Source organism: Lissotriton vulgaris, chromosome 5, assembly GCF_964263255.1.
Source record: "Lissotriton vulgaris chromosome 5, aLisVul1.2, whole genome shotgun sequence".
Taxonomy (NCBI): Eukaryota; Metazoa; Chordata; class Amphibia; order Caudata; family Salamandridae; genus Lissotriton; species Lissotriton vulgaris.
In genome coordinates, this window is record NC_141693.1 from 2,019,973,055 (window position 1) to 2,019,991,591 (window position 18,537).

The following is an 18,537-nucleotide window of genomic DNA, read 5'->3' on the forward strand; positions in this document are numbered from 1 at the left end:
AGGCCTGTGTCTGTATCTGGTTGAAAATGTCAAATAAAGGTTTAAAAAAAAAAAAAAAAAAAAAAAAAAAATCAATAAAGACCAGAATCTACAAAATGGTTTCACTTGGATTGGGGTCTCTGTTTGATATGCGGAACATGGGGTGAATTGACCTTTTCTGTATAGTTTGTACTAAATAAGTATGTGGGATCTGTGTCTTTGAATCAACTCATACCGATGTTGGACTGAAGATTAGACATAAGAGTGTGCAGTTAAAGCTTATATGGGTTCTAGCACACCTATGATTGGGGCCCCTTGCCTGCTTCAGCACATCGTTGAGCTGAGCCTCTCGCCTGCTCTAGCACACCAATGAGTCGAGCCTCTCACCTGCTCTAGCACACCAATGAGTAGGGCCTCTCACCTGCTCTAGCACACCAAAGAGTCGGACCCCTCACCTGCTCTAGCACACCTATGAGCCGGGCCTCTCACCTGCTCTAGCACAGTATGAGTCGGGCCTCTCACCTGCTCCAGCACACCAATGAGTCGGGCCTCTCACCTGCTCTAGCACACCTAGGAGTCTGGCCACTCACCTGCTCTAGCACACCTATGTGTCGGGCCTCTCACCTGCTCTAGCGCACCTATGAGTCAGGCCTCTCACCTGCTCTAGCGCACGTATAAGTCAGGCCTCTCACCTGCTCTAGCGCACCTATGAGTAGGGCCCCTCACCTGCTCAAGCGCACCTATGAGTCGGGCCTCTCACCTGCTCTAGCACACAAAAGAGTCGGACCCCTCACCTGCTCTAGCGCACCTATGAGTCTGGCCTCTCACCTGCTCTAGCGCACCTATGAGTCTGGCCTCTCACCTGCTCCAGCGCACCTATGAGTCAGGCCTCTCACCTGCTCTAGCGCACCTATGAGTCAGGCCTCTCACCTGCTCTAGCGCACCTATGAGTCTGGCCTCTCACCTGCTCCAGTGCACCTATGAGTCAGGCCTCTCACCTGCTCTAGCGCACCTATGAGTCTGGCCTCTCACCTGCTCTAGCGCACCTATGAGTCTGGCCTCTCACCTGCTCCAGCGCACCTATGAGTCAGGCCTCTCACCTGCTCTAGCGCACCTATGAGTCTGGCCACTCACCTGCTCTAGCACACCTATGAGTCTGGCCTCTCACCTGCTCCAGCGCACCTATGAGTCAGGCCTCTCACCTGCTCTAGCGCACCTATGAGTCTGGACTCTCACCTGCTCCAGAGCACCTATGAGTCAGGCCTCTCACCTGCTCTAGCGCATCTATGAGTCAGGCCTCTCACCTGCTCTAGCGCACCTATGAGTCAGGCCTCTCACCTGCTCTAGAGCACCTATTAGCCGGGCTTCTAACCTGCTCTAGCTCATCTATGAGCGAGAGGTGGACCTCTCGGCTGCTCTTGCGCACAGATGAGCAGAGCCTCTTGCCTGCTCTAGCACATCTACAACTTGGCTTCTCACCTGCTCTAGCGCACCAATGAGTCGGGCGTCTCACCTGCTCTAGCAAACCAATGAGTCGGGCTTCTCACCTGTTCTAGCACAAAGATAAGTTGGACCTCTCATCGACTCTAGCATACATAGGAGCTGGGTCTCTCACTGACACTGGTAGACCTAAGAGCCGGGCCTCTCATCGACTCTAGCATACATAGGAGCTGGGTCTCTCACTGACTCTGGTAGACCTACAAGCTGGGTCTCTCACTGACTTTGGTAGACCTAGAAGCTGGGTCTCCCACCGACTCTAGCACACCAAGGGGCCAGGCCTCTCCCGACTCTAGTACACCTAGGGGCCAGGCCTCTCACCGACTCTAGTACACCTACGGGCCAGGCCTCTCACCGACTCTAGTACACCTAGGGGCCAGGCCTCTCACCGACTCCAGTACACCTACGGGCCAGGCCTCTCACCGACTCTAGTCCACCTACGGGCCAGGGCTCTCACTGGCTCCAGTACACCTAGGGGCCAGGGCTCTCACTGGCTCCAGTACACCTACGGGCCAGGGCTCTCACTGGCTCCACTACACCTAGGGACCAGGGCTCTCAATGGATGTAGTACACCTAGGGGCCAGGGCTCTCACTGGCTCCAGTACACCTAGGGACAAGGGCTCTCAATGGCTGTAGTACACCTAGGGGCCAGGGCTCTCACTGGCTTCAGTACACCTAGGGACCAGGGCTCTCACTGGCTCCAGTACACCTAGGGACCAGGGCTCTCACTGGCTCCAGTACACCTAGGGGCCAGGGCTCTCACTGGCTCCAGTACACCTAGGGGCCAGGGCTCTCACTGGCTCCAGTACACCTAGGGGCCAGGGCTCTCACTGGCTCCAGTACACCTAGGGACCAGGGCTCTCACTGGCTCCAGTACACCTAGGGAACAGGGCTCTCACTGGCTCCAGTACACCTAGGGACCAGGGCGCTCACTGGCTCCAGTACACCTAGGGGCCAGGGCTCACTGGCTCCAGTACTCCTAGCGGCCAGGGCTCACTGGCTCCAGTACTCCTAGCGGCCAGGGCTCTCACTGGCTCCAGTACACCTAGGGACCATGGCTCTCACTGGCTCCAGTACACCTAGGGACCATGGCTCTCACTGGCTCCAGTACACCTACGGGCCAGGGCTCTCACTGGCTCCAGTACACCTAGGGACCAGGGCTCTCACTGGCTCCAGTACACCTAGGGGCCAGGGCTCACTGGCTCCAGTACTCCTAGCGGCCAGGGCTCTCACTGGCTCCAGTACACCTAGGGACCATGGCTCTCACTGGCTCCAGTACACCTACGGGCCAGGGCTCTCACTGGCTCCAGTACACCTCAGGGCCAGGGCTCTCACTGGCTCCAGTACACCTAGGGGCCAGGGCTCTCACTGGCTCCAGTACACCTACGGGCCAGGGCTCTCACTGGCTCCAGTACACCTAGGGACCAGGGCTCTCACTGGCTCCAGTACACCTAGGGACCAGGGCTCTCAACGACTCTAGTACACCGAGGGGCCAGGGCTCTCACTGGCTCCAGTACACCGAGGGGCCAGGGCTCTCACTGGCTCCAGTACACCTAGGGGCCAGGGCTCTCACTGGCTCCAGTACACCTACGGGCCAGGGCTCTCACTGGCTCCAGTACACCTAGGGACCAGGGCTCTCACTGGCTCCAGTACACCTAGGGACCAGGGCTCTCACCGACTCTAGTACACCGAGGGGCCAGGGCTCTCACTGGCTCCAGTACACCGAGGGGCCAGGGCTCTCACTGGCTCCAGTACACCGAGGGGCCAGGGCTCTCACTGGCTCCAGTACACCTAGGGGCCAGGGCTCTCACTGGCTCCAGTACACCTACGGGCCAGGGCTCTCACTGGCTCCAGTACACCTAAGGGCCAGGGCTCTCACTGGCTCCAGTACACCTACGGGCCAGGGCACTCACTGGCTCCAGTACACCTAGGGGCCAGGGCTCACTGGCTCCAGTACACCTAGCGGCCAGGGCTCTCACTGGCTCCAGTACACCTAGGGACCATGGCTCTCACTGGCTTCAGTACACCTAGGGGCCAGGGCTCTCACTGGCTCCAGTACACCTAGGGACCAGGGCTCTCACTGGCTCCAGTACACCTAGGGACCAGGGCTCTCACTGGCTCCAGTACACCTAGGGGCCAGGGCTCACTGGCTCCAGTACTCCTAACGGCCAGGGCTCTCACTGGCTCTAGTACACCTAGGGGCCAGGGCTCACTGGCTCCAGTACTCCTAGCGGCCAGGGCCCTCACTGGCTCCAGTACACCTAGGGACCATGGCTCTCACTGGCTCCAGTACACCTACGAGCCAGGGCTCTCACTGGCTCCAGTACACCTCAGGACCAGGGCTCTCACTGGCTCCAGTACACCTAGGGGCCAGGCCTCTCACCTGCTCTAGCGCACCTATGAGTCTGGCCACTCACCTGCTCTAGCACACCTATGAGTCTGGCCTCTCACCTGCTCTAGCGCACCTATGAGTCAGGCCTCTCACCTGCTCTAGCGCACCTATGAGTCAGGCCTCTCACCTGCTCTAGCGCACCTATGAGTCAGGCCTCTCACCTGCTCTAGAGCACCTATTAGCCGGGCTTCTAACCTGCTCTAGCTCATCTATGAGCAAGAGATGGACCTCTCGGCTGCTCTTGCGCACGGATGAGCAGAGCCTCTTGCCTGCTCTAGCACATCTACAACTTGGCTTCTCACCTGCTCTAGCGCACCAATGAGTCGGGCGTCTCACCTGCTCTAGCAAACCAATGAGTCGGGCTTCTCACCTGTTCTAGCACAAAGATAAGTTGGACCTCTCATCGACTCTAGCATACATAGGAGCTGGGTCTCTCACTGACTCTGGTAGACCTAGGAGCCGGGCCTCTCATCGACTCTAGCATACATAGGAGCTGGGTCTCTCACGGACTCTGGGAGACCTAGAAGCTGGGTCTCCCACCGACTCTAGCACACCAAGGGGCCAGGCCTCTCACCGACTCTAGTACACCTACGGGCCAGGCCTCTCACCGACTCTAGTACACCTACGGGCCAGGCCTCTCACCGACTCTAGTACACCTACGGGCCAGGCCTCTCACCGACTCTAGTACACCTACGGGCCAGGGCTCTCACTGGCTCCAGTACACCTAGGGGCCAGGGCTCTCACTGGCTCCAGTACACATATGGGCCAGGGCTCTCACTGGCTCCAGTACACCTAGGGACCAGGGCTCTCAATGGATGTAGTACACCTAGGGGCCAGGGCTCTCACTGGCTCCAGTACACCTAGGGACCAGGGCTCTCAATGGCTGTAGTACACCTAGGGGCCAGGGCTCTCACTGGCTCCAGTACACCTAGGGACCAGGGCTCTCACTGGCTCCAGTACACCTAGGGACCAGGGCTCTCACTGGCTCCAGTACACCTAGGGGCCAGGGCTCTCACTGGCTACAGTACACCTAGGGGCCAGGGCTCTCACTGGCTCCAGTACACCTAGGGGCCAGGGGTCTCACTGGCTCCAGTACACCTAGGGACCAGGGCTCTCACTGGCTCCAGTACACCTAGGGACCAGGGCGCTCACTGGTTCCAGTACACCTAGGGGCCAGGGCTCACTGGCTCCAGTACTCCTAGCGGCCGGGGCTCTCACTGGCTCCAGTACACCTAGTGACCATGGCTCTCACTGGCTCCAGTACACCTAGGGACCATGGCTCTCACTGGCTCCAGTACACCTACGGGCCAGGGCTCTCACTGGCTCCAGTACACCTAGGGACCAGGGCTCTCACTGGCTCCAGTACACCTAGGGGCCAGGGCTCACTGGCTCCAGTACTCCTAGCGGCCAGGGCTCTCACTGGCTCCAGTACACCTAGGGACCATGGCTCTCACTGGCTCCAGTACACCTACGGGCCAGGGCTCTCACTGGCTCCAGTACACCTCAGGGCCAGGGCTCTCACTGGCTCCAGTACACCTAGGGGCCAGGGCTCTCACTGGCTCCAGTACACCTACGGGCCAGGGCTCTCACTGGCTCCAGTACACCTAGGGACCAGGGCTCTCACTGGCTCCAGTACACCTAGGGACCAGGGCTCTCACCGACTCTAGTACACCGAGGGGCCAGGGCTCTCACTGGCTCCAGTACACCGAGGGGCCAGGGCTCTCACTGGCTCCAGTACACCTAGGGGCCAGGGCTCTCACTGGCTCCAGTACACCTACGGGCCAGGGCTCTCACTGGCTCCAGTACACCTAGGGACCAGGGCTCTCACTGGCTCCAGTACACCTAGGGACCAGGGCTCTCACCGACTCTAGTACACCGAGGGGCCAGGGCTCTCACTGGCTCCAGTACACCGAGGGGCCAGGGCTCTCACTGGCTCCAGTACACCTGGGGGCCAGGGCTCTCACTGGCTCCAGTACACCTACGGGCCAGGGCTCTCACTGGCTCCAGTACACCTAGGGGCCAGGGCTCTCACTGGCTCCAGTACACCTACGGGCCAGGGCACTCACTGGCTCCAGTACACCTAGGGGCCAGGGCTCACTGGCTCCAGTACTCCTAGCGGCCAGGGCTCTCACTGGCTCCAGTACACCTAGGGACCATGGCTCTCACTGGCTCCAGTACACCTAGGGACCATGGCTCTCACTGGCTCCAGTACACCTACGGGCCAGGGCTCTCACTGGCTCCAGTACACCTAGGGACCAGGGCTCTCACTGGCTCCAGTACACCTAGGGGCCAGGGCTCACTGGCTCCAGTACTCCTAGCGGCCAGGGCTCTCACTGGCTCCAGTACACCTAGGGACCATGGCTCTCACTGGCTCCAGTACACCTACGGGCCAGGGCTCTCACTGGCTCCAGTACACCTCAGGGCCAGGGCTCTCACTGGCTCCAGTACACCTAGGGGCCAGGGCTCTCACTGGCTCCAGTACACCTACGGGCCAGGGCTCTCACTGGCTCCAGTACACCTAGGGACCAGGGCTCTCACTGGCTCCAGTAGACCTAGGGACCAGGGCTCTCACCGACTCTAGTACACCGAGGGGCCAGGGCTCTCACTGGCTCCAGTACACCGAGGGGCCAGGGCTCTCACTGGCTCCAGTACACCTACGGGCCAGGCCTCTCACTGGCTCCAGTACACCTAGGGACCAGGGCTCTCAATGGCTGTAGTACACCTAGGGGCCAGGGCTCTGACTGGCTCCAGTACACCTAGGGACCAGGGCTCTCACCGACTCTAGTACATCTAGGGGCCAGGGCTCTCACTGGCTCCAGTACACCTACGGGCCAGGGCTCTCACTGGCTCCAGTACACCTAGGGACCAGGGCTCTCAATGGCTGTAGTACACCTAGGGGCCAGGGCTCTCACTGGCCCCAGTACACCTAGGGACCAGGGCTCTCACTGGCTCCAGTACACCAAGGGAACAGGGCTCTCAATGGCTGTAGTACACCTAGGGGCCAGGGCTCTCACTGGCCCCAGTACACCTAGGGACCAGGGCTCTCACTGGCTCCAGTACACCTAGGGAACAGGGCTCTCACTGGCTCCAGTACACCTAGGGACCAGGGCTCTCACTGGCTCCAGTACACCTAGGGACCAGGGCTCGCACTGGCTCCAGTACACCTAGGAGCCAGGGCTCTCACTGGCTCTAGTACACGTATGAGTCAGTTGTCTCGCCTGCTCTAGAGCACCTATGAGCCGGGCGTCTCGCCTGCTCTAGCTCATCTATGAGGTGGACCTCTCGGCTGCTCTAGCGCACTGTTGAGCCGAGCCTCTTGCCTGCTCTAGCACACCTTTGAGTCGGGCCTCTCACCTTGCACTAGCAAATCTATGAGTCGGGCCTCTCACCTGCTCTAGCACAGCTATGAGTCTGGCCTCTCACCTGCTTTAGCACACCTATGAGTAGGGCTTCTCACCTGCTCTAGCACAAAGATGAGTTGGACCTCTCATTGACTCTAGCATACATAGGAGCTGGGTCTCTCACTGGCTCTAGCACATATAGAAGCCGGGCCTCTCACCGACTCTAGCACACCTAGCGGCCAGGGCTCTCACTGGCTCCAGTACACCTACGGGCCAGGGCTCTCACTGGCTCCAGTACACCTAGGGACCAGGGCTCTCACTGGCTCCAGTACACCTAGGGACCAGGGCTCTCACCGACTCTAGTACACCCAAGGGCCAGGGCTCTCACTGGCTCCAGTACACCTAGGGGCCAGGCCTCTCGCCGACTCTAGCACAACTCAAGGCCAGGGCTCTCACTGGCTCCAGTACACCTATGGGCTAGGGCTCTCATTGCCTCTAGCAAACTAGCCAAGACTCTCATCTGTTCAAGCAGCACACTCTAAAGCTGGACCCCATACCTCTACCAGCTGCACATCCCAGGGTTGGGATTATCCACATACTTGCAAAACTTTTGCCCTGCTCCCGTACACCTCAGAGATGGGCTGCTCCTCACCTCTAGATATCCAGGCGCTGGACTCTTACCTGACCCAGCAACTCAAAGGCAGAACTTGCAGCTGTTTGAGGCACACCTCTCACGTTGGCGCACACCTCTGGGGCCTCTCACATGCTCTAGCACAGTTTTTAGCAGCGTCCCTTACCTGTTCTAGAAAATGTTTGAGCTGGGCCTCTCCGCTACTCAAGCACACATTCAAGTTGGGCCACCCATCTACAGTAGCACACCAAGGCGCTGGCCTCTCAACTGCTCCAGCAGCAGATGTCAAAGGTAGGACACTCACCTGGTGCAGCTACACCTCCAGCACGATGTAGCGCACCACAGGCTGGGCCTCTTTCTTGTTGCAGCACACCTACAAGCCAAGCCTCTCAAGTGTAGCACCACACCTATGAAATGCCTCTCACCTGTTCCAACTTGCTGTACCAAGTCCTGAACGCCTTGTTCCCAAAACGAGAGGGCTGGTCCACTGGAGGGGTGTCGTCGATCCACTGGTCAAGGGTGTTCAGGAGAGACAGCACCGCTTCAATACCCTAGACAGCACAGAGGAAGCAGAAAAGGTTATGTGAAGAACACAACAGGGGAGCCAGTATGAAGCAAAAGTGGTGGCTGGAAAAACAGTGAAGGGAGGAAAGCTTGACTTATCAGCCACTGGTGATTACTAGGGGCTTGGCCAGAGGGGAACAATCCATCTTGGCTGTCAGATCGCCTCTACATGGAACAAAAAGCACCCCCAAAAGCTGCTTTGGCATTCTGGGGCCACCTCAGTGAAGAGAAGTCTGGTTTGCATTTAGCTGTTCTGTGTCTAAAGTGGCATTGTGTGCAAAAAACGATGGACTGGAAGGCTTACCAGAGACATTGCCACTGGCTGATATCAATTCAAGTCTCTATCTGACACTTTGGATTTTGTTGCTAAAAAAAGCAAGAAGAGCATTTATGAAAGACAGGAAGCGTATGAGAACTCTGACAGGAGGGTAGGAGGGAAGGCAAAGGTAGCAGAGGCTGCTAATCAGCTTGTGAATGGCGCTCAGGCAACGGTCCTTCTTATAGGCTGACCTCTGAGAGGCAGAGCACTCCTCCTGGGTGCAGAGTTGATAGACCCTTCACCCACTCAAAGGGTAAGCCTTGGATACCCATACCTCCAATAAGCTTAAGGTGCCCACAACTAGCAGCGCAGGCACCAACATCTGCTATTTCTTTATATTTTTAGAGGTCTAGGTTTAAAACGTAGTATTCTAGAATGAAGGTTTTAGTAGAAGGAGATGTGAGACAGTGCAGGAGGGAGGGTAAGAGGGGGTGTGGGATAGGGACAGATGGCCTATCTGCAATCCTCACACTTCCTCATTTGGCTAGAGGCTAGGGGGCTGTTTCAGAGCAGTGCAGTCTGAGATTGACAGAAATATGCATGATTCTACTCATGGACTGCGGATGCATGGGTCTGACTTGGATAATTTTGCCACAATCAGTCAGCCACTCTGTGAGAGAGGAGGATTTTTGAGCAAGGATAAGTCACGAGAAGATGGGGAGATCAGAAGATGTGAAATGAGTAGTTGCGAGAGGAGAGTGAGAAAGGAAGTAAGCTGTGAGAGGGATGATGAGGGAAGTTGGAGGGCAGAGGAAGGAGCAGGACATCAAAGGATATAGAGAGATAGGAGCGTGAAGGAAGATGTTCGAGAGAGGAGGAGGGAGAAAAAACAGAGCAAGGGAATGAGAAATGGAGGCTGCAGGATTATTTATGATCGAGCAGAAAGCAGGATGAATGGTAAAGGAGGATTAAAGAGAATTGTATGTGCAACTTATGAGGGAAGAGACAGTTTTGTGGAAAGAAGTACAAGGTAGGAGGTATCAAATTGCCACTTCAAGCAATACACTGTGGCAAATTAGATAAAGTTGAAGTACAGAAAAATGTCAGTTTGTTTGGGTGTGCAAAACTCTTCAACTGGCCCTAGAAGTGCATAGCTAAGTGCACACCTCTCGTCTCCCCAGCCGGCCAGATGCTAGAACATCTCTTGGAGGAAACTGAAGGTCCTGTTTGGGACCAGGGTGATTACACAGAGCCTTTTCCACACAGAGAGCACTTTGTTAGTTGTGGACCAGTCTCCACACTGGTTTGAGCAGAACAGTTCTAGGACTATTCTAATGATGGGATACAGTCCCCAACTGAGGCTTCTGCGATAAAACCCCTGTGCACTTTGAGCTGAGCTCCTTTTGGGCTCTGTGGAGTACAAACATATTGTGATCTGAATATTGACTACCATTCTTATATCTATCCTACTGGTGGTGGCCAGGAGCTAGTTACATTTCGGACCTAGTCACCATAGCAAAAGCTTTTTTTGACGTGCCTATATATTTGGCGCCGTTTGATGAATAGTCACGACATTTTACAAACAACGTGCCCTGGTGATCCTTGTGGATGGAAAGTTTTGGAGTGATCCATCTAGCGGTGGCAGAGAAAAAGAGGGGGTGTCAAGCATTTGCATTTTCCCTGCCTGCAGTTGGCACCCAGTGTTGAACTGTAGCTTTGTATGGGAAAAACAGCAACTATAACTCAAGACAATAAACGTCTTATTTCCCTTGTATTATAAGATCCTAAGGTGTGGTATCCAGGCATACTAACCCCAGCACTCAACATAATCTGAAAATCACCAACAAACGTCCTAAAAGTAAAAACTGTGCAATTTAAACTGCTTTTTGAAACCACACCAACCTGTAACAACTGCAAACCCATTCCCAATTGCCATTCTATGTAAACGTTTACAATTTAAAGTACATTTTACCTACCTGTGCCAAGTCCTGCTTGGGTCTAGAAATAAAATACAAGTACACATTTTTTTATACTTGCCCAATTGGTCATGATTCTGTCTCTGAGTGTGTGTGTCATCAGTCCTTGATTGAGTGAATACAATAAATGCATAACCCAATCTCTGGATGAGCCTAACTGCTCGCCCACACAACCACAAAGAGAGCTGCTAGTACTTACCTAATTTAGCCTCTGCTATACCACCGAGGACTCTCTGGACTCTGTGCACACTATACCTTACTTTGGTACAGTATATACAGAGTCAGCTTCCTACACCGCCCTCTCCACCTACGCACGTAGGCACCATTGAGGAAGCAGCTAAAGACATGTTTCTTCAACCTCCACCTCTCCCCAACCAAGGATCGCTCAAACCTCACAGCGCCTGCAGATTCCCCCCCCCCTTCCAGTGACAAGCCACGCTGCACAAGCACCGATGGTTGATTGGTTGGTTGGTTGATCTAAGCAGTGTGCTTTTAGCTGTCAGATTACACAGCACACATTAAGTGTCAATCACGGCTCAGGAAGAACACAAAGGGCCTAAATGCTCCTCGTGCTCTCATGGTCTTACTGCTTCCCCACTAGCTCACGGTAATGGTCAGTGTCACAAGGAGAGGATGAGCTCTTTCTCTAGAGGAGAAGTATCCTGCAAACAATATTGCATGAAGGGTAGAGGGCAGGCCTCCTCATCCAACCCCTAGGATGACTTTACCTGCAACGTCTCCTGACAGGCAGTCTCCTGGATTTAACCCTAAGAATTACTTCTTTCAGAGCCCCCTGAAGGGCAGGGTGGCAGTACTGCTGGTTCAACCCTTAGAATGACTTTCAGAGCCTCCTGAAGGGCGGGGTGGCAGTACTGCTGGTTCAACCCTTAGAATGACTTTCAGAGCCTCCTGAAGGGCAGGGTGGCAGTACTGCTGTCTCAACCCTTAGAATGACTTTCAGAGACCCTCCTGGAGGGCGGGGTGGCAGTAAAGCTGGTTCAACCCGTAGAATGACTCCCAGAGCCTCCTGAAGGGCAGGGTGGCAGTACTGCGGGCTCAACCCTCAGAATGACTTTCAGAGCCTCCTGAAGGACGGGGTGGCAGTACTGCTGGTTCAACCCGTAGAATGACTTTCAGAGCCTCCTGAAGGGCAGGGTGGCAGTACTGCGGGCTCAACCATTAGAATGACTTTCAGAGCCTCCTGAAGGGCAGGGTGGCAGTACAGCTGGTTCAACCCTTAGAATGTCTTTCAGAGCCTCCTGAAGGGCAGGGTGGCAGTACTGCTGGTTCAACCCTTAGAATGACTTTCAGAGCCTCGTGAAGGGCGGGGTGGCAGTACTGCTGGTTCAACCATTAGAATGACTTTCAGAGCCTCATGAAGGGCGGGGTGGCAGTACTGCTGGTTCAACCCTTAGAATGACTTTCAGAGCCTCCTGAAGGGCGGGGTGGCAGTACTGCTGGTTCAACCCTTAGAATGACTTTCAGACCCTCCTGAAGGGCGGAGTGGCAGTACTGCGGGCTCAACCCTTAGAATGACTTTCAGAGCCTCCTGGAGGGCAGGGTGGCAGTACTGCTGGTTCAACCCTTAGAATGACTTTCAGAGCTGCCTGAAGGGCGGGGTGGCAGTACTGCTGGTTCAACCCTTAGAATGACTTTCAGAGCCTCCTGAAGGGCGGGGTGGCAGTACTGCTGGTTCAACCCTTAGAATGACTTTCAGACCCTCGTGAAGGGCGGGGTGGCAGTACTGCGGGCTCAACCCTTAGAATGACTTTCAGAGCCTCGTGAAGGGCGGGGTGGCAGTACAGCTGGTTCAACCCTTAGAATGACTTTCAGAGCCTCGTGAAGGGCGGGGTGGCAGTACTGCTGGTTCAACCCTTAGAATGACTTTCAGAGCCTCCTGAAGGGCGGGGTGGCAGTACTGCTGGTTCAACCCGTAGAATGACTTTCAGAGCCTCCTGAAGGGCAGGGTGGCAGTACTGCGGGCTCAACCATTAGAATGACTTTCAGAGCCTCCTGAAGGGCAGGGTGGCAGTACTGCTGGTTCAACCCTTAGAATGACTTTCAGAGCCTCCTGAAGGGCGGGGTGGCAGTACTGCTGGTTCAACCCTTAGAATGACTTTCAGAGCCTCCTGAAGGGCGGGGTGGCAGTACTGCTGGTTCAACCCTTAGAATGACTTTCAGACCCTCCTGAAGGGCGGAGTGGCAGTACTGCGGGCTCAACCCTTAGAATGACTTTCAGAGCCTCCTGGAGGGCAGGGTGGCAGTACTGCTGGTTCAACCCTTAGAATGACTTTCAGAGCCTCCTGAAGGGCGGGGTGGCAGTACTGCTGGTTCAACCCTTAGAATGACTTTCAGAGCCTCCTGAAGGGCGGGGTGGCAGTACTGCTGGTTCAACCCTTAGAATGACTTTCAGACCCTCGTGAAGGGCGGGGTGGCAGTACTGCGGGCTCAACCCTTAGAATGACTTTCAGAGCCTCGTGAAGGGCGGGGTGGCAGTACAGCTGGTTCAACCCTTAGAATGACTTTCAGAGCCTCGTGAAGGGCGGGGTGGCAGTACAGCTGGTTCTCCCTTAGAATGACTTTCAGAGCCTCGTGAAGGGCGGGGTGGCAGTACAGCTGGTTCAACCCTTAGAATGACTTTCAGAGCCTCCTGGAGGGCAGGGTGGCAGTACTGCGGGCTCAACCATTAGAATGACTTTCAGAGCCTCCTGAAGGGCAGGGTGGCAGTACTGCTGGTTCAACCCTTAGAATGACTTTCAGAGCCTCCTGAAGGGCGGGGTGGCAGTACTGCTGGTTCAACCCTTAGAATGACTTTCAGAGCCTCCTGAAGGGCGGGGTGGCAGTACTGCTGGTTCAACCCTTAGAATGACTTTCAGACCCTCCTGAAGGGCGGAGTGGCAGTACTGCGACCCCAACCCTTAGAATGACTTTCAGAGCCTCCTGGAGGGCAGGGTGGCAGTACTGCTGGTTCAACCCTTAGAATGACTTTCAGAGCCTCCTGAAGGGCGGGGTGGCAGTACTGCTGGTTCAACCCTTAGAATGACTTTCAGAGCCTCCTGGAGGGCAGGGTGGCAGTAGTGCTGGTTCAACCCTTAGAATGACTTTCAGAGCCTCCTGAAGGGCGGGGTGGAAGTACTGCTGGTTCAACCCTTAGAATGACTTTCAGACCCTCGTGAAGGGCGGGGTGGCAGTACTGCGGGCTCAACCCTTAGAATGACTTTCAGAGCCTCGTGAAGGGCGGGGTGGCAGTACAGCTGGTTCAACCCTTAGAATGACTTTCAGAGCCTCGTGAAGGGCAGGGTGGCAGTACTGCTGGTTCAACCCTTAGAATGACTCTCAGAGCCTCCTGAAGGGCAGGGTGTCAGTACTGCTGCCTCAACCCTTAGAATGACTCTCAGAGCCTCCCGAAGGGCAGGTTGGCAGTACAGCTGGTTCAACCCTTGGAATGACTTTCAGAGCCTCCTGAAGGGCAGGGTGGCAGTACAGCTGGTTCAACCCTTAGAATGACTTTAAGAGACCCTCCTGATGGGCGGGGTGGCAGTACAGCTGGTTCTCCCTTAGAATGACTTTCAGAGCCTCGTGAAGGGCAGGGTGGCAGTACTGCTGGCTCAACCCTTAGAATGACTTTCAGAGCCTCCTGAAGGACAGGGTGGCAGTACTGCTGGCTCAACCCTTAGAATGACTCTCGGTGGGCCTCGTGAAGGGCGGGGTGGCAGTACTGCTGTCTCAACGCTTAGAATGACTTTCAGAGACCCTCCTGGAGGGTAGGGTGGCAGTACTGCGGGCTCAACTCTTAGAATGACTTTCAGACCCTCCTGAAGGACGGGGTGGCAGTACTGCTGGTTCAACCCTTAGAATGACTTTCAGAGCCTCGTGAAGGGCAGGGTGGCAGTACTGCTGGCTCAACCCTTAGAATGACTTTCAGAGCCTCCTGAAGGACAGGGTGGCAGTACTGCTGGCTCAACCCTTAGAATGACTCTCGGTGGGCCTCGTGAAGGGCGGGGTGGCAGTACTGAGGGCTCAACCCTTAGAATGACTTTCAGAGCCTCCTGGAGGGTAGGGTGGCAGTACTGCTGGTTCAACCCTTAGAATGACTTTCAGAGCTTCCTGAAGGGCAGGGTGGCAGTACTGCTGGCTCAACCCTTAGAATGACATTCAGAGCCTCCTGGAGGGTAGGGTGGCAGTACAGCTGGTTCAACCCTCAGAATGACTTTCAGAGCCTCCTGGGGGGTAGGGTGGCAGTACTGCGGGCTCAACCCTTAGAATGACTCTCAGAGCCTTGTGAAGGTTAGGGTGGCAGTACTGAGGGCTCAACCCTTAGAATGACTCTCAGAGCCTTATGAAGGGCAGGGTGGCAGTACTGAGGGCTCAACCCTTAGAATGACTTTCAGAGCCTCCTGAAGGGCGGGGTGGCAGTACAGCTGGTTCAACCCTTAGAATGACTTTCAGAGCCTCCTGAAGGGCAGGGTGGCAGTACTGCTGTCTCAAACCTTAGAATAACTTTCAGAGCCTCATGAAGGGCGGGGTGGCAGTACTGCGGGCTCAACCCTTAGAATGACTTTCAGAAAGCCTCCTGAAGGGCAGGGTGGCAGTACTGCGGGCTCAACCCTTAGAATGACTTTCAGAAAGCCTCCTGAAGGGCAGGGTTGCAGTACTGCTGGTTCAACCCTTAGAATGACTTTCAGAGCCTCATGAAGGGCGGGGTGGCAGTACAGCTGGCTCAACCCTTAGAATGACTTTCAGAGCCTCCTGAAGGGCAGGGTGGCAGTACTGAGGGCTCAACCCCTAGAATGACTTTCAGAGCCTCCTGAAGGGCAGGGTGGCAGTACTGAGGGCTCAACCCTTAGAGTGACTTTCAGAGCCTCCTGAAGGGCAGGGTGGCAGTACTGCGGGCTCTACCCTTAGAATGACTTTCAGAGAGCCTCCTAGAGGGCAGGGTGGCAGTACTGCTGGTTCAACCCTTAGCATGACTTTCAGAGCCTGGTGAAGGGCGGGGTGGCAGTACTGCTGGCTCAACCCTTAGAATGACTTTCAGAGCGTCCTGAAGGACAGGGTGGCAGTACTGCTGGCTCAACCCTTAGAATGACTCTCGGTGGGCCTCGTGAAGGGCGGGGTGGCAGTACAGCTGGTTAAACCCTTAGAATGACTTTCAGAGCCTCCGGAAGGGCAGGGTGGCAGTACTGCAGGTTCAACCCTTAGAATGACTCTCAGAGCCTCCTGAAGGGCAGGGTGGCAGTACTGAGGGCTCAACCCTTAGAATGACTTTCAGAGCCTCCTGAAGGGCAGGGTGGCAGTACTGAGGGCTCAACCCTTAGAATGACTTTCAGAGCCTCCTGAAGGGCAGGGTGTCAGTACTGAGGGCTCAACCCTTAGAATGACTTTCAGAGCCTCCTGAAGGGCAGGGTGGCAGTACTGCTGGCTCAACCCTTAGAATGACTTTCAGAGCCTCATGGACGGCAGGGTGGCAGTACTGCTGCCTCAACCCTTAGAATGACTTTCAGAGCCTCCTGGAGGGCAGGGGGGCAGTACAGCTGGTTCAACCCTTAGAATGACTTTCAGAGCCTCGTGAAGGACGGGGTGGCAGTACTGCTGGTTCAACCCTCAGAATGACTTTCAGAGCCTCCTGAAGGGCAGGGTGGCAGTACAGCTGGTTCAACCCTTAGAATGACTTTCAGAGCCTTGTGAAGGGCGGGGTGGCAGTACTGCTGGTTCAACCCTTAGAATGACTTTCAGAGCCTCCTGAAGGGCAGGATGGCAGTACTGCTGGTTCAACCCTTAGAATGACTTTCAGAGCTTCCCGAAGGGCAGGGTGGCAGTACTGCTGGCTCAACCCTTAGAATGACTTTCAGAGCCTCCTGGAGGGTAGGGTGGCAGTACAGCTGGTTCAACCCTCAGAATGACTTTCAGAGCCTCCTGGAGGGTAGGGTGGCAGTACTGCTGGCTCAACCCTTAGAATGACTTTCAGAGCCTCATGAAGGGCAGGGTGGCAGTACAGCTGGTTCAACCCTCAGAATGACTTTCAGAGCCTCCTGGGGGGTAGGGTGGCAGTACTGCGGGCTCAACCCTTAGAATGACTCTCAGAGCCTTGTGAAGGTTAGGGTGGCAGTACTGAGGGCTCAACCCTTAGAATGACTCTCAGAGCCTTATGAAGGGCAGGTTGGCAGTACTGAGGGCTCAACCCTTAGAATGACTTTCAGAGCCTCCTGAAGGGCAGGGTGGCAGTACTGCGGGCTCAACCCTTAGAATGACTCTCAGAGCCTCCTGAAGGGCAGGGTGGCAGTACTGCTGGTTCAACCCTTAGGATGACTTTCAGAGCCTCGTGAAGGGCGGGGTGGCAGTACAGCTGGCTCAACCCTTAGAATGACTTTCAGAGCCTCCTGAAGGGCAGGGTGGCAGTACTGAGGGCTCAACCCTTAGAATGACTTTCAGAGCCTCCTGAAGGGCAGGGTGGCAGTACTGCGGGCTCTACCCTTAGAATGGCTTTCAGAGCCTCCTGAAGGGCAGGGTGGCAGTACTGCGGGCTCTACCCTTAGAATGACTTTCAGAGCCTCCTGAAGGGCAGGGTGGCAGTACTGAGGGCTCAACCCTTAGAATGACTTTCAGAGCCTCCTGAAGGGCAGGGTGGCAGTACTGAGGGCTCAACCCTTAGAATGACTTTCAGAGCCTCCTGAAGGGCAGGGTGGCAGTACTGAGGGCTCAACCCTTAGAATGACTTTCAGAGCCTCCTGAAGGGCAGGGTGGCAGTACTGCTGGTTCAACCCGTAGAATGACTTTCAGACCCTCCTGAAGGGCAGGGTGGCAGTACTGCTGGTTCAACCCGTAGAATGACTTTCAGAGCCTCCTGAAGGGCGGGGTGGCAGTACTGCGGGCTCAACCCTTAGAATGACTCTCGGAGGGCCTCGTGAAGGGCGGGGTGGCAGTACTGCGGGCTCAACCCTTAGAATGACTTTCAGACCCTCCTGAAGGGCAGGGTGGCAGTACTGCTGGCTCAACCCTTAGAATGACTCTGAGGGCCTCCTGAAGGGCAGGGTGTCAGTACTGCTGGTTCAACCCTTAGAATGACTCTCAGAGCCATGTGAAGGGCAGGGTGGCAGTACTGAGGGCTCAACCCTTAGAATGACTCTCAGAGCCTCCTGAAGGGTGGGGTGGCAGTACTGCGGGCTCAACCCTCAGAATGACTTTCAGAGCCTCCTGAAGGGTTGGGTGGCAGTACATCTGGCTCAACCCTCAGAATGACTTTCAGAGCCTCCTGGAGGGTAGGGTGGCAGTACTGCTGGTTCAACCCTTAGAATGACTTTCAGAGCCCCCTGAAGGGCAGGGTGGCAGTACTGCTGGTTCAACCCTTAGAATGACTTTCAGAGCCCCCTGAAGGGCAGGGTGGCAGTACTGCTGGTTCAACCCGTAGAATGACTTTCAGAGCCTCCTGAAGGGCAGGGTGGCAGTACTGCTGGTTCAACCCGTAGAATGACTTTCAGAGCCTCCTGAAGGGCAGGGTGGCAGTACAGCTGGTTCAATCCTTAGAATGACTTTCAGAGCCTCGTGAAGGGCGGGGTGGCAGTACTGCGGGCTCAACCCTTAGAATGACTTTCAGAGCGTCCTGAAGGACAGGGTGGCAGTACTGCTGGCTCAACCCTTAGAATGACTCTCGGAGGGCCTCGTGAAGGGCGGGGTGGCAGTACTGCGGGCTCAACCCTTAGAATGACTTTCAGAGCCTCCTGAAGGACAAGGTGGCAGTACTGCTGCCTCAACCCTTAGAATGACTTTCAGAGCCTTGTGAAGGGCAGGATGGCAGTACTGCTGGTTCAACCCTTAGAATGACTTTCAGACCCTCCTGAAGGGCAGGGTGGCAGTACTGCTGGCTCAAACCTTAGAATGACTCTGAGGGCCTCCTGAAGGGC

General features: G+C 55.6%; 1 protein-coding gene across 2 annotated transcripts in view; it reads right to left on the bottom strand.

The window, feature by feature from the left end:
- PTPA (protein phosphatase 2 phosphatase activator) overlaps nt 1-18,537 on the bottom strand; it is a 623,109-nt gene that overhangs the window by 418,051 nt on the left and 186,521 nt on the right. For both annotated transcript variants that reach the window (XM_086924847.1, XM_086924848.1), the window contains exon 4: nt 8,266-8,391. In XM_086924847.1, coding sequence (XP_086780973.1) covers nt 8,266-8,391 — 126 coding nt within the window. The remainder of the gene's footprint in view (nt 1-8,265; nt 8,392-18,537) is intronic.